This window comes from Abramis brama (assembly GCF_963993115.1).
Source record: "Abramis brama genome assembly, chromosome: 17".
Lineage (NCBI taxonomy): Eukaryota > Metazoa > Chordata > Actinopteri > Cypriniformes > Leuciscidae > Abramis > Abramis brama.
In genome coordinates this window covers 13,992,480-14,008,356 of record NC_139979.1, presented here as the reverse complement: position 1 = coordinate 14,008,356, position 15,877 = coordinate 13,992,480, and the positions used below count along the sequence as shown (strand labels likewise).

At 37.4% G+C, this 15,877-nt stretch overlaps 1 protein-coding gene across 4 annotated transcripts in view; it reads left to right on the top strand.

The window, feature by feature from the left end:
* Positions 1-14,567, top strand: part of sema6cb (semaphorin 6Cb) — a 155,038-nt gene extending 140,471 nt beyond the window's left edge. For all 4 annotated transcript variants that reach the window (XM_084088151.1, XM_084088150.1, XM_084088148.1 and 1 more), the window contains one exon: positions 9,800-14,567. In XM_084088151.1, coding sequence (XP_083944277.1) covers positions 9,800-11,076 — 1,277 coding nt within the window. In that variant the 3' untranslated portion in view covers positions 11,077-14,567. The remainder of the gene's footprint in view (positions 1-9,799) is intronic.
* The last annotated feature ends 1,310 nt before the right edge of the window (positions 14,568-15,877 follow it).

The window sequence follows — 15,877 nt, the reverse complement described above, 5'->3', positions numbered from 1 at the left end:
TTAAGATTATTCCCTTCTGCTATTTTAGTTCTAGAAATCTGTTGCCCTTTTTGTCTCAAATAGTTCATAATTTTCTTCTAAGGATTAGAGATGCTTCAACTAGATATGACATGCAACTCAGGCTTCAGAGTGAGACTGTTTAGAGTTCGATTGCTTCCCGCATGCTTGTTGTTTGCTTCTCTAAGGTTGTAAGATCTTGAGCTGGACCAGCCACTGGCTTCCCTTGAGTTTTCGCATTTATTTCCCTATCTGCTTGTGTGGTGTGTCAACAAGTATGTTTGAAACCGTTGCATGAATCTAACGTCATATACGTTTGAAAGTGCGTCTTTGGATTGCTTAAGAGGAGTCGCTCTCTAATCAGAAACCTGCTTTTTTGGCTTTGAATGCATGATGCATTGAATTATGCATGATGTTTTTAAATGTGATATTTTGTAAAATGTGTTGACTCCTGTGAATTCTAAAGGTCGTTTCACATGATTCGCATCAACCTTATCTAACGCATTAAGTCTACAGCATTATCCCCAGCACTGTCTTCCAATGCAATGCTCAAACTTGTTTGCCGCTGACCTTTTAAAGCACAGCCAATGATTACAAGACAATTTGCATGAGGTATCATTACATAGACAGTATTGTTGTAGATATTTGTTAATCAGCAACCTCAAAAGCCATATTTTAGATTTTTTTTATATATTATTTAAAATATATTTTAAAATATAATGTATTTATTTAAAATATATAAAATGAATATGATATAAAATGCCTTTTTTATTTATAAATTTTTTATAATAATAAAATAATTGAAAGATCAAATGCATGTTAACTCGTTCATTTGCTATCAATACTGTATATGTTTTATTAATAATAAAATGGTTTATTTATAATAAACCATATAATATTTTTTTTCTTAAACCCCTCCATACTATATTCACATAATTTTCACTTGGAGGTGAAAGCAGCGCATGCTCCTATGTTGAGATCAAGCACTGATGCGAGTTATGTGAAAAAGACTTAACAGATTTTTAATTGTATTGATAAATGAGGTTAATATATTTTAAGAAGGAAACTAAACATGTTAAATACTATTTCCATGTCAATTCCTGTCAAATCACATACCAAATGACTTCATTAAAGCTTCTGCAGACTCTATAAAATACTGCATTTAGGGAACAAGAGCGCTGAGCTGAAAATGCAAATCCATTTAGGCCGAATATTTTTCCCATTTTCTCATTTCCTGCGTTCACGGGTTCAGACGCGCTCAATTATTTACTTTTGTTTGCTGTTCTCTGTGTACCTGCTCAAATTGTCAATTATATTCCATCATGAGATGAAGTAATACTCATCCGTTTTTAATTTTCCAGCAGATTTTGCACTTCTGTGTGGAGATCAGAAGATGTCCCTTTGAATGAATTAATTTGCTCTCATTTCCTGGTATTTGCTTGGGTTGAATTAGATACAAAAAGGCTTGATTTCAACTTATCATAGCCATCTATAAAGTGGTCTGGAAAGTTCTACAGATAATGCAACAAGGGTGACATTCATTTCTGTTCATTTTACAGCCACTTGATGATATACAAATTCAATTTGAAGCTTTTTAAAATTTAAAATGTTTAATCCCCTGAGCTGTACATTACTACTACTACTAAAGAATCTCTTGATTCAACAAAAGCATTACACAGTGAGTGATGGCAAATATACTTGACATCTACACTACAAATATAAAGGTTTCAAAAGTGGGTTTTTAAAGCAATGTCATAGAAAAACCATTTTGGTTCCCCAAAGAACCTTTTAGTGAACAGTTCTTTAAAGAACCAGTCATAGTGTTAAATACATTTTAACAATCCAAAGAACCTTTTGTCCTGTGGAAAGGTTCCATAGATGCCAATAAAGAACCTTTATTTTAATGAGTGTAGTCTTCTAACACATGAGATTCAACCCCCTCCTTTTAGTGAAAGCAGACACAAAACAAAGCAAAAACAGAGAAGCTTAAAACCTAGATATAGTCCCCAAGGATGAGGCGGTTTTCTTCTCGCCTTTGTTCTAAGATACAGTGCATAAACTGAACTACAATAACCCTTGAATCTCTATGACTCCTAGTGTCCCACTCTCGCCAAATGAGCCTGATCTATTCAGTGATATCAAATTTATGGTGCATAAAAAGTTCCATTCCCGAGCCTTTCGCAGGCAATCAGCCACACACAGAGCGCAAAAGAAAAAGAGACCAAGAAGACAAGTGTTTGTGTGTAAAAGAATTATAGGCCTCTTTTAAAGGGGATATTCACCCAAAGATGAAAATTATTTCACGGTTTACTCCAAACCTGTATGACTTTGTATGGACAAAAACAGATAAAACATTCATCAAAATGTCATCTTCGTGTTCCACAGAAGAAGAAAAAAATCATACAGGTTTGGAACAACATGAGGGTGAGGAAATGACAGAATTTTTTTTCGGGTGAACTATACCTTTAAGAAAAGAAAATCCAATAAACCCACAGCAGTTCATTTAATGGTGTTATACTCATAGGTGATTTTTCATACTTGAGTTTCACCAAAAATAAAATTCTGCCATCTTAAAAGACTTTATAGAAGTCCCATCTAAATGTAATTTATATATAAATTTGTAATGGCTGACCGATATATCACCAATGCCGATATTTGGCATTTTTTAAACGTAGGCATCGCCCGATGCGTTTTTCTGTTTGGCCAATGTGGTGGAAGTTGAAATATGCATTTATGTAATTTAAACAAATTTTTGAATATCTAATAAACATTTAATTTCACAAACTTTGCTGACTTAGATATTAAGTAGCCTGCATGAACATGTTACAATGTGCGTGACGGCAGTCCGAAATGAATGTGGGCAGAATAGTTAATCTTCACTGGAGTCACACCATTGACAAACTTTAAACCCTTGATTGACTACTGTATGTTGCACTATATTCAGTCACTCACTGTCATATTCATGTAATTTTCACTATGTGCTGTATGTAAATTAGTGTTACCTTGTCTTTATTTGAAAAAAATATGATTTACAGTGTACACAGACTTGCCAGATTACTGAATGCCCTGTTGGTTACAGTTTTTACTTCTTTTTTATTATTCATATTTTTTCAACCAGTTTATTTTTATTTTTATTTGTGAAAAATACTGTAATACGATTTAATAATCAAGAAGTTGCCATTTAAAGTAAGACTGTTTAATTTAGAGATTTATTTTATTTTCAAATTATTTCAAATTTATTTATTTCTAATGTATTAAATATTAATTCAAATATATATACACATTCCTGTACACACACACACACACACACACACACATATATCAGGGTGGCCGATGGCTGATATAAATCAATATATGATTTATATGAATATATATATATATATATATATATATATATATATATATACACACTACTGGTCAAAAGTTTTAGATCGGTAAGATTTTTTTATGTTTTTAAAAGAAGTCTCTTCTGCTCACCAAGGCTGCATTTATTTGATAAAAAACAATAAAAAAAACAGTGATATTGTGAAATATTATGACAATTTAAAATGACTGTTTTCTATTTTAATATATTTTAAAATGTAATTTATTCCTCAGATGAAAGCTGAATTTTCAGCATCATTACTCCAGTCTTCAGTGTCACATGATCCTTCAGAAATCATTCTAACATGCTGATTTTATGCTCAAAAAACATTCATTATTTTCAATGTTGAAAACAGTTGTGTACAATTTTTTTTCAAAATTCTTTGATGAATAGAAAGTTCAAAAGAACAGCATTTATTTAAAATAGAATATTTTCTAACATTATAAATGTCTTTACTGTAACTTTTGATCAGTTTAACTCATCCTTGATGTATGTATGTATGTATGTACAGTGAGGAGAACAAGTATTTGATACACTGCCGATTTTGCAGGTTTTCCCACTTACAAAGCATGTAGATCGTCTGTAATTTTTATCATAGGTACACTTCAACTGTGAGAGATGGAATCTAAAACAAAAATCACATTGTATGATTTTTAAATAATTAATTTGCATTTTATTGCATGACATAAGTATTTGATCACCTACCAACCAGTAAGAATTCCGGCTCTCACAGACCTGTTAGTTTTTCTTTAAGAAGCCCTCCTGTTCTCCACTCATTACCTGTATATACATTACCTATATATACAGACCCTTTCCAAAAAATTTGAATATCTGGAAAAGTTTATTTATTTCCATAATTCCATTCAAAACGTTAAACTTCCTTAGATTATAGATTCAGGGCCCACAACTTAAACGATTTCAATTATTTAGTTGTTTATTTGTACATAATTTGGGCTTCCAGCTCATAAAACCCACGAAAACAGGATTTCAAAAAATTAGAATATTACATGAAATCACACAGTAATTACACAGTGATACCATGGTCATTGAACCAAGTTTTGGCAGTGTGGGCAGGTGCAAATCCTGCTGGAAAATGAAGGAAGCATGAAGTGCTCTGAAAATGTCCTGGTAGACGGCTGCGTTGACTCTGGATTTAATAAAGCACAGTGGACCAAAGTCCTCTTTTCTGATGAGAGCAAATTTTGCATCTCATTTGGAAACCAAGGTCCCAGAGTCTGGAGGAAGAATGGAGAGGCACACAATCCAAGATGCTTGAAGTCCAGTGTGAAGTTTCCACAGTCTGTGTTGGTTTGGGGAGCCATGTCATCGGCTGGTGTTGGTCCACTGTGCTGTCCACTCAACGCAGCCGTCTACCAGGACATTTTCAGAGCACTTCATGCTTCCTTCAGCAGACAAGCTTTATGGAGATGCTGACTTCATTTTCCAGCAGGATTTGCACCTGCCCACACTGCCAAAATAACCAAAACCTGGTTCAATGACCACGGTATCACTGTGTAATTACTGTGTGATTTCATGTAATATTCAAATTTTTTGAAATCCTGTTTTCGTGGGTTTTATGAGCTGGAAGCCCAAATTATGTACAAATAAACACCTAAATACTTGAAATCGTTTAAGTTGTGGGCCCTGAATCTATAATCTATGGAAGTTTAACGTTTTGAATGGAATTATGGAAATAAATAAACTTTTCCATGATATTCACATTTTTGGAAAGGGTCTATATATATATATATATATATATATATATATATATATATATATATAGACATATAGACACATACACATATATATATATATATATATATATATATATATATATATATATATATATATATATATATATATATATATATATATATATATATATATATATGCATGCATGCATGCATGCATGCATGCATACATACATACATACATACATACATACATACATACATACATACATACATACATACATACATACATACATACATACATACATACATACATACATACATACATACATACATACATACATACATACATACATACATACACATCTAAGATGTCGGGATCGGCTATCAAAAAAACAATATTGGTCGACCACTGTAAACTTGTCATTAAAAAGGTCTTTATGCGGCAAGTTTCTCCATATTGCACAGATAAACAAGCACCTGGCTGAGATTATATTTGTGTTGAACATGGAGACTTGTGCAGCTGCTCTAGCAAAGGTTCCAACGATTTCAACTAATCTTTAGAATGAGCTCAAAACAGAAGCAGTTTTAATGTCATTCAATAAATGGTGATAACCAAATCTTTACAGTATTTCTTTCATCTTAAATGAACATGTTAACTTTGGCAGCCCCTTATATATACACACTTATTTTATAGCAGAGCTTTGAGAGATTGCTCAAAAGTCTGCTTTCAATTAAACCGACTTTTTTGCCCTTCAGCTTTCATAGATGTCTCCAGCACTTCTTTCTCCCACTCTCCAACTCTTTGAGGAGGAGTTACTGGGGTTTTGACAGAGGCCTACACAATCCCTCACACAGCCAAAAGGAAGATTGAAAGACTTCAAGTTTTCACCACTGAAAAGCTGTCACTCATTTCTCTTCACCACTTCACTCTATCAACCTCTTTTCTTCTCACCCACTCTCCTACTCCCATTCATTTTTTCCTGTCCTGTCCTTTCTCAACAAATCTGTCATCCTCTTTTCTTACAGTAGTCATCTTCCTCAGTTCCCTCTTTCCCTTTTCTCTCATCTTTATGCTTGTTCGTTTGTTCTTTCTTTGAGTCAATGAGGAGTTATTGGGTTTTTGACAGAGGCCTACACAATCCCTCACACAGCCGGGAGAGAGTGAAAGCACCTTCCCTCTCTTATCTTCTCCTTACCTATCTTTTACTCTCACCCACTCCCATACTTTCAGTTCTACCATGATATTTTCGTCCTTGTTTTCATTATATACTGTATACAATTTATTTGTATATATCTTTTTTTACTTCTCTCTTTTCTCCTTCTTTCCTAGCCTTTCTCAATTCTGCCATTTTTTCCTATAGTTTCTCTCCATCTTCTATTCCTCTGTTTTTTTGTTGTTGTTTTTTTAATTGTCTGGCTGATTGTCTTTTGGCAAAGTAAGGTCTGTCCGTATTATGCCTGTCCCTGTTCTTCACATATTTATGCTATATTTAGCCTCTGTTCTGCCGACTTTAAAAGGGAGAAGCCAGAAGCCAAAAACTCTCATATATCGGTTTGTTTTTTTTACACACTGATGATCATCTTGTTTGCATACCCCTCAAAATAACTGACCCAATTACAAAGTCAATTAGATATATATAAAGTCGCACTTTATCACTGTATTTGTTAATTTATTTTCAGTTTTTGTGTCTGTGAAAACTCTACTATTCCATTGTTAGCTTAAATAAACTGCAGTGCTATAATGTGTTAGCATGTATGCAGCCTGGTATTTTATTTTGATATTTATATATATACAGATATACTTCCAAAGGGAAGTATTTATCATTGTGTGTATACCAGTATATTGTATGAAAAGCTATTCAGTCATGAAAAAGGACTACGAACCTGTTGTGACACTAAAAGTGTGTGCATGTGAGTCACCCGTCATCACATAGCATATGCCGGCCCTCAGTGCTTCCCAGGGGCCAAAGACCTCCGTTTATAGACCAGCAGAGAGCAGAAGAATGAGTCAGAGAAAGATTCCCTTCTATTATACATAACATCTTCCAGTATATTTGCACGTAAGTCTGTTATAGCTGTTATTACAAGAGAATGAAGCAAACTCATGTATATTAGTAGTTTTTTTTTCTGGATTGTATGCAAACATTAAATGTTTTTACACCTGTAGATAATTTTCTTTGTTCCGAAACAGGGACTTAATTGGTTACAATTTTCTTCTTGGTTCGGTTGGCTTTCACAAGGCAACATTTCAAAGCATACCAAAAAGTGTTTATGCAAATCACATGTGAGTAAACCTTTCCCCTTATTGGTCAAAGTTCACCTGTTTATGTTCCTCTGTGTCATCCATCAAGATGGATTGCCAACTTTTTGTGCCTTTATCTGAAGCTGTTGTGACACGCAAACACTTATATGAATATAGCCTTGATTCATGCTGTGATTGATAATTTTCATATATTTAATTATATTTCAAATATATAAAATTTATAATGCAGATTGAGCGGGAATCAAGGCTTTGTTGGGACAGCATTCTTGCAATGCTCACAATCAGACACCGCTGCTTTTTTATATAACACATTTCCCATAATGAATTATGATACTGCTTAGTTCGTCGGTTTTATTGGGTCAGATTGCTTTCTCACCTCAACCGAACCGCCTCAGAGTTTGTTTTCAGTCGGGCCGAGACCACCTCATTGAGGCGATCTCGGAACAATTGTTTTGGTGCATATCCGAGTGCGATTGCTGTGTTAATTTATACCTAAACAAACCAAAACACACCAGGTTCTGAAGCAAATGCTCCAAACGAGCCAGGTGTGAAAACAACCTTAGAAACTCCATCTTATTAAAAAATATATTAACATCTTTCAATAACTGTGAGATGTGGAGATGTGTGTGCACTGAGATACTCTTTTAGAAGTTTACTTGGCTATAACTCATTCTGGTTTGCATCTATAAACAGTTAGGGTGAAAAAAAATTACAGTAAAGAATTGAGTTGGCGGGAAGCTTTCCTACTCCTGTAGCTAGCAAAGCACAGTTGCTGCTCGGCTAATGTGTTTGTATTGATGCCTGGAGGAAGATTATCCTTGTTTTTCTCACATAGAGTTATTATGCATTCATAGTTGTATTTTTGCTTGCAGCAGCTAGCTCTCTCCCGCTCTCTCCCTAACTCAATAGCTTGCTAACGGTGATCCACCCACTCTGTTCTGACACTGTGTTGTGTTTGCCATTACTGTTCGCTGACGTGAGCATCAGTGAGACTTCGTTGGCCTTGCCAAAAGTCTTAAGCCACTATTGCTACACATTTTTTAAGCTATCTTTAGTTTTGTCTCTCAGCAGTCTGCGACAAACGTTTCCCTTAAGACATTTTCATTTGATCATTTTCATCAAGATAAAGGTGTATTCAATTTGCTTGCCATGTTGCAAAGTGTTCCCACACTTATGAATATCTTTTTAAGACTCAGAATAATGGCTTTTAGTTCCTGTATGTTATCTTTGATTAGCAATTCACAATTAGCAAATCTTTAGCAAATTATACACTGTGTCCGAAATCGAATACTTCCCTACTATATAGTATGCGAAAAACAGTATGCTAACACAGTAGTATGTCTGAATGCATAGTATTCGAAAAACAGTAGGTGAAAAGTCCCTGGATGACTTAGTACTTCCGGCGAGATTCTGAAGTGCGCATTCACTGGACATGGAAGAGGATTTATAAATGGCAGTGAAGCGACGCGACTGATGCTGGTAGGTCATGTGACAGTAACAACAGTGCGGATGTAGCATGTACGAATTTCATTCATACTACACACATTCATACTATATATAGCATAGTTGTTTACAGGTGCGAAGTAAGTTCAAATTCAAATGTAGTACCTATTAAGACAGTATCCGATTTCGGATGCAGCCATAGTTCAATTTATTTATTTATTTCATCTATCTATCTTGCTTTCACCTCTCTTCACTTTCATGGCTGTGTATATGTCCTGCCCAAACTTTCAGTTTCGATAACTAACACATCAACACTTTAATGGAATTTGTGCTCTTTTAAGTGATATCTTTGATGTTGTATTAAAATGAATTAAGACATACCATTTTGTTTCCTAGCAGACACTTTTTTACTAATGTAGCTTACAGCTCAGTGTAAAATATCTCTCTATGTAAAATATCTCTAACAGCAGATTTTTCCATTTACTGGCTCTTATAAATAAGGACGAAAAAGGAGAAAAACAAGGAAAGGCTGACTGTGCAGATGGCAGTGGGAGTTACTAATTATCTGAGCATGCACATGTTTGCAAAATCACCTCTACCCTCAGCTCATTAAGACCGTAAGGTGGTCTGTGCATTCATTTTAATTTGTAGTCACTGAAAACATCTCCATGTCATTTTTGCACCACCTTAACGCCATATGCAACTCAGTGTAGAACAGCACAATCAGCTGTGAGTCGAGCACATAACGCTGTTGCTCTCGAGACTGTGGCTAATGAGAGAACCACTTAGCTCCCTCCAAGACCATTAGCAATTGTTCTTGAGGCTCTGGCATTATTTGATGTTGAACCAATGCGCATTTGCAGATTGATTTAGAACGGCCCGCTCAGCCAGCGCTCTGCTTTGTTTGTCAGCAGTTTCTAACATGAATAGAAGTCTACTAAGAACTCTACACTCTCGCACACTGTTAAAAGCTAACCCAACTGGCACCTCGCTGTGTCTTTACAGTGCACTCATCTTGCTCTCTTCCCCTCTCTGCAGGAGTGCGCCGGCCCCCTGAGGTAGATAAGTCCAACCACAGTGTTCACTACACTCTGCTCATTGCGTGTGTCCTGGTGGCGTTTGTCCTGGGAGCTTTCCTCTCCGGATTCCTTGTTTCCTGTTACTGCAACCACAACGTTAACAAGACCAAGAGGCTGTCGAAAGATCCAGAAGCACCGATCCCACATGCTCTATCCCTGCGCAGCCTAGCCAAGCTAAACGGCCTGCTAGAGAGCCAAAGCAAGGATGAGAAGCTGGAGGTATCCTCACCCAAACTCTACAACTCTTTCTTTGCTAATGGAAAAGAGCAGGCGCATCGCAGGAACGCCCACCATGCTGCCATGACAGAGCTCATTCACCCACATCATCACCACTCTGCTGAGCTATCCGGCCTTCCCACCCCTGATTCGACACCAGAGCTCCCAATCAAGAGTATGAAGGCCTTCAAGAACCAATGGGAGAAGAATCAAAACTGCAATAATGCTAAAGAACCCAAGTCCCATAGCATGGGAGCATCTCGGCCAACCCCTGGGATGCAGCATCAGATTTTCCCCTTCTCCCAAGGACTGACCAACGGACAGGTACTAGGTGGCTCGGCACACATGGAGGAACGCAAAGTCCACAACGCAGAGCGTGTGGTAAGCCAGCCGTATCACTGCTACCCACACAAGATTGTGGACGTTACCTCACTTGACGAGCTTCTGAAACACATTCACGAAATCAACGTGGCCACGGGCAAGAGTTCCACTGTACTCACCTCTTCCATGTCAGCTCATGCCGGTCAGATGGCGTTCGCAAATCGCGTACAGCCACATATCCCAGAAACGGAGACTGCGCCATACTACAGTTCCTCCACGCTTCCTCGGGACAGTCTCACTCGCCGCATGGACGTTCCTCCGGAGATTCCTGCCCATCATCAGTCCACCCTGGAGAGAGTGTCCCGTCACCCATCACAACGCCACTCTTTGATAACAACACCCAAGATGCCCAGTGGGGGAGTGGTGCCTCGGCAGCACAGCTTCAACCAGCGCAGCTCCCATCAGCCCCTCCTGCTGTCCCGAATGAACTCTAATGGCAGCAGTTCAGGTTGCGATGTACGGCACCCGCTCATCCCTAACGGATACCTAACTCGCCAGCATAGCTACAGCGATCAGCAGGAAGTCCACCGTGGAGCTATTGTCCGTCGGACAGCTTCGCTCAAGCCTGACGTCCCACCCAAACCACTGTTCATCCCTGCTAGCTCGCCTGTCAACCAGGCAGGGAAGTTCAACTACTGAACAATGGAGAAGAAAAGCCTGTGGTTTTTCATAAAAGGCTACTCGACCTCTCATAACTGATTGTGGTCAAGAAAAATTTAAAGACTGGACAAAAAACTTGCCTTCATGGGAAAAAGATTGGCTGCCAGTGTTGTTGACTTTACATTTGAACTATGACCTGTTTTTCTCTGTTTCATAAATATATTTGTACCATATTGGTATTGCTCAGCTATTGGCCATTACGAGGGGAGGAGTTACAAGAGTCCACCTAGATTTAGGCTGCCGCAGTGATAAGTGTGTGGCTTTACGGTGTTACTTTGGACTGTCTAGACAGGTGTCACTCATCCTAAACTCCGGACCTGAACTTTTATCCGAACAAGTGTACACATCTTGTTTGATATTCTGATATTTCTTGCTTTGGCTTAACTATTCTGTTGATGTAGAGTTGATGAACTGTACTGATCCCAATTAGAAATGTGTATATATGCATGTGTGTGTGCGTGTATGTGTGTATATGTATATATATATAAATATATATATATATAAAAATATATATGTATGTGTGTGCGTGTATGTACAAATACATACCCAGAGTATGTATCTAGATTACCGAAATGGTTTAGCCCCCTCAACAAGTTCCTTTGCCTTATTTTGAAAGCAGATGTGCTGTAAAATTCCCACACAACCTGAAGAGATCTCTTTAAAAAACCATAAGCAATAATATCCACCCCATCCTGTCCACACGTGTAATGCAGCTAGACATCTCAAACTCAATAAATAAAGTTAATATTCAGATGATTAAATGTAGCTAGAGAAACAGTTACATCAAAATACTCTGCCCCCAGTGAGATGAATCGGCCTTAGTGTTATGAAGGAGATGTATGTATATACCTAAGAGGAATGTATTCTTTGTCAATACGCTGCAGATGTGTTCCAGTATTTACCCTCCGTCTCCTCTGGTAAAAACGGTTAATCGGTTAAAGTGAATCAACATTGTTTTTATATTCTACAGTTTATTGAGCACTGTGTCCAAACCAGGTGGGATAAAGTGATTAAAGCTATCTCTACTATATAAATCTTGAGTCCAATCCAAATTATATATAGCCCCACCCACAGTGAAATCTGATTGGTCTGCTCCAGTGTTTTAAACATCAAATAATTGCTGATTGGTTCTGAATGTGTCACGCAGTGAAGCAGTTTGACACTGAAACTGGTCGCACCTCGCTAGGACACCGCGTAAGAGTCCAGAACAAAATGATTTTTTACTATTGTCCTGAGTTATTCCTGTATTATGTTAAAACAAACAATGTATCAATATTAACACTAAAACTGTTTTGTGTAAATAGATGAACAATAACTAGCCAAATTTTAATTGTGTAAATTTGTGCCTTATTTAATATGATGTGTTATGGGGGGGGGGTGGCGGCAGAGTGGGAGAGGGGACATAAGAAAAGGGCAGAGAGGCCGTCATTTATCTTTTTATTTTTAATATTTGTATTTTTTTTAAGCTTGGTTGTCTGTATGTGTCATAACTATTGTAGATATATATTTCTAGGTACTTTTGATATCCCCAAGCTGTGTGAGGCTTTTGCATTTGGATCAGCATCTACATAATTTTCCCTCCAAAGAGGTTTCTATCTATCTATCTATCGATCTTTCATCTACTTATCTATCAATCATCTATCAATTGTTCTATTGTTCTGTCGTTCCATTGTTCCATCGATCTATCTATCTGTCTGTCTATGTGTCCATCTCTCTTTTTTGTTTTCTTTCTTTTCTTCCTGTTTAACTCAACACTATGGTTTAAGAAACCCCTGGCCTCACAGATCTGATGGGTTTGTTCTGAGATGTATGAAGTAAGATACATGAACTTTTACACTGCAGCATATTTTCAGATCTTATGTTTAATGGCGAGAGTAAAGGCCCTTTCACATTGGACGCGATTTTGACGCACGAATAATTCGCGCGATGGGTTTATTTTTTGATCAGCTGTTTGTGTAATGAGTGCTTCCACACCGAACGCGAATGTGCTGCGGCGAAAAAACGACTTTTATTTTTTTCGCTTCGATGTCGATTTTTTTTTTACTTTTGCGGCGACAGAATAGGCTTCAGCCAATCATATACTACAAGGACAACAATTTGAAAGACAATGTGTGGCGTAGCATTGCCAACCAACTCGGTTATCTTGACTGTGAGTATGTTGTGTAGTCCTGTGCTGTGTAGGCTAGCAGGCCAAACTACATTTGGGATAGAAAGCGAACACTATTATCGTCAAAGATAGAGACAGAGACCGTGTTTACTTTGAACACGTAACAAAATGTAGTGAGACTATTTAGGGCTGCTTTTAGTATACTATACATTCTTTCTGTGATATCTACAGTTTCTAGTCGAATGATTTTTAACTTACTTCGTGTGTTACATGTAATGTGTAGTGACATTACAAAACGCACTGTGTTTAGTTGAAGACGCAAAAAAACCTGTGCACATTAGCATACTCCCCTTCAGACTCGCTGTTCTGTAAGATTGGGTGCACCCAAAACCTTCTTTTCTGTCTTTTAAATAAAATGAAAAGCTCGTCTTCACTGGATGCTATGACTATGACTGGATGATGATGATGATGAAGTGTCCATGTTTTCTCAGCTGTCGGCGCGATTCGCGCGAAAGTTTTGGAATGTTGAAGCTCTCTGAACGTCACAGACGTCGCAAATTCGCGTCGCGGCTGATGTGAATGGTTTTGATGCGAACTATTCGCACACGAACTATTCGCTTTTTCGTTTCGCTTTTTCGTTACGCATCCGGTGTGAAAGGGCCTTAAGACTTCTTAGGCTTTGCACTCTGTTTGGAGGAGAGACGTGTGTGTGTGCGCGTGCGTGTGCGTGTGTGAGCTTCATGAGGAGACCATATCAGTTGGCTGTAGTTCAAACACATACCTCCTTTTGCTTTTCCCCAGTACTTCAGGCTGGCAGAGTAACTCAGAACAGTTCCTCTGCTCAAAGTCATCTTCATCATCTTATTCTGTGATGTGTCTGCTTTTGCATAAATTCTTGGTGCTGGTCTGAAATACAGTTTTTATCATGTACACTTGAATGAACTTTTCAAATTGGCTGCCTGTAACTATGTGCTCTGTTGCCCCTCACAAAACCAAATGCAATGTCACATTTTAATAGATGGCTACCGCATCATATGCATCCCAGGTGGAAAATGGACTGAGGATTGAATCTCTGCATCGCACTCGATGGAAAACCGAAACGAGTGGAAAGAGACTGGAGTAGTTTCTTTGAATTTCTATAGATATTATGATGGAAAGGGAACTGCGTGTGTCTGTTTTATCTGCTTCAACCATTGAGGTTTCTGTTATTGCACAGTGTAAATACAGTCCTGGAGTTTCCCAGGATTCAGTGCTCTGTTATGATTATTACTGGGCAAAGCCCCATGGATTCTCCACCTCTGCTTTTATGGAATACTGTTGTATTTTCCTTATAACAGAAATAAATGAGAGATCATAACATGCATATTGTTTTACTGATTGTGTGATTTTATCTTTTTACACAGTTAACAAAGTTATTTTTTAACATTCACACACGTGACGTGGCACTTTTCAGATGGCTTGTTAAATTTTTCTTCAAAATCAGTTTTTTAATTTAATTTTTTTTGCAGCAGCAAAAAAAATGAATAAAATTAAATAAATGAAAAACATGTTTGAGTGTAGTCAAGGAGAGCCGGGAGTCTCATGATGTAAAACACTGCTGATTCTGGTTTTGTTTGCCAACCACAGCTGCACTACAACGATGCAATGGATGATGTTTGCTGTACAGCTCAAGGGCCAAACATGACTTAATGGCCAATTAGTTCCACTGGGCTCTTGAATTGAAGGTGAATATATATTAAAAGTGGGGTCTATGGCTCTCTCTAGCCAAGTTTTAGTGGAAAATAGTTAAAGATACACTGGCTCTGCTTCTATACATGAATATACACCAAAGTTATGCTATTAAGTTAAACCTAAACCTATAGGTTTCACATGTGAAAATCCTCCACTGGTAAACGAGAAAATCGAGTGCTACGTTAGATTTCACAAACGTAATTCCTATCGACCAGCTCACTTAGCACGACGTTCGTGACTCGATTAGTCGAGACTGTTTTCCAAGATGGATCCTGTCTGTAAACGCGTAATGTACTGTCTTTATAAAGTATCTTCTTATTAAACTGTCTGTACAGTTACAAAGTTCTCAATGCTTCGGTTTGCATGTAGGGACCCTCATTATGCTACCGTGTTAGTGTGTGAGGCTATTTTGAGCCTTGTTAGTGGTATTAACTAGCGATTTAGTTTTACTTACTCTGTGCCCCATATACTAGCGTTATAAGCTACTCTGTTTTTAGAGATAAAACTCTTTGCATCCGATTTTCATGAAAACGCATCCCAGGGAACGATCGACTCGGTAACCATGTGTTAATTACCCCTAGGTTCATTTTTCACCGGAGTTGTCCTTTAAGCATTTCTCAAAAATTTTCCAAACTTATTATATAGGGTACAACGGGGCTTAAGGCGCACCGGGGTAAAAGGCGCATTTCACTTTATTCTCTTTTAAACCACTTGATGGCATAAAAATTCAGCTCAGCACTTTTCTTAACAACCATGTTTAATGATGTACGTGGAAATTTGGCTGATCCTTGACTCGATCGTGCTAATATGTAATGTGTTTTTTTTAATTGTAGATTTATGCAATAAATGAGAATCGATACAATTATTGTCTATATTTTTAGACAAAGGTCTTGTAAATGTTTTTTAGTTTTGCTCAAGGTAATTAAAGAAACAGTTTTTCAA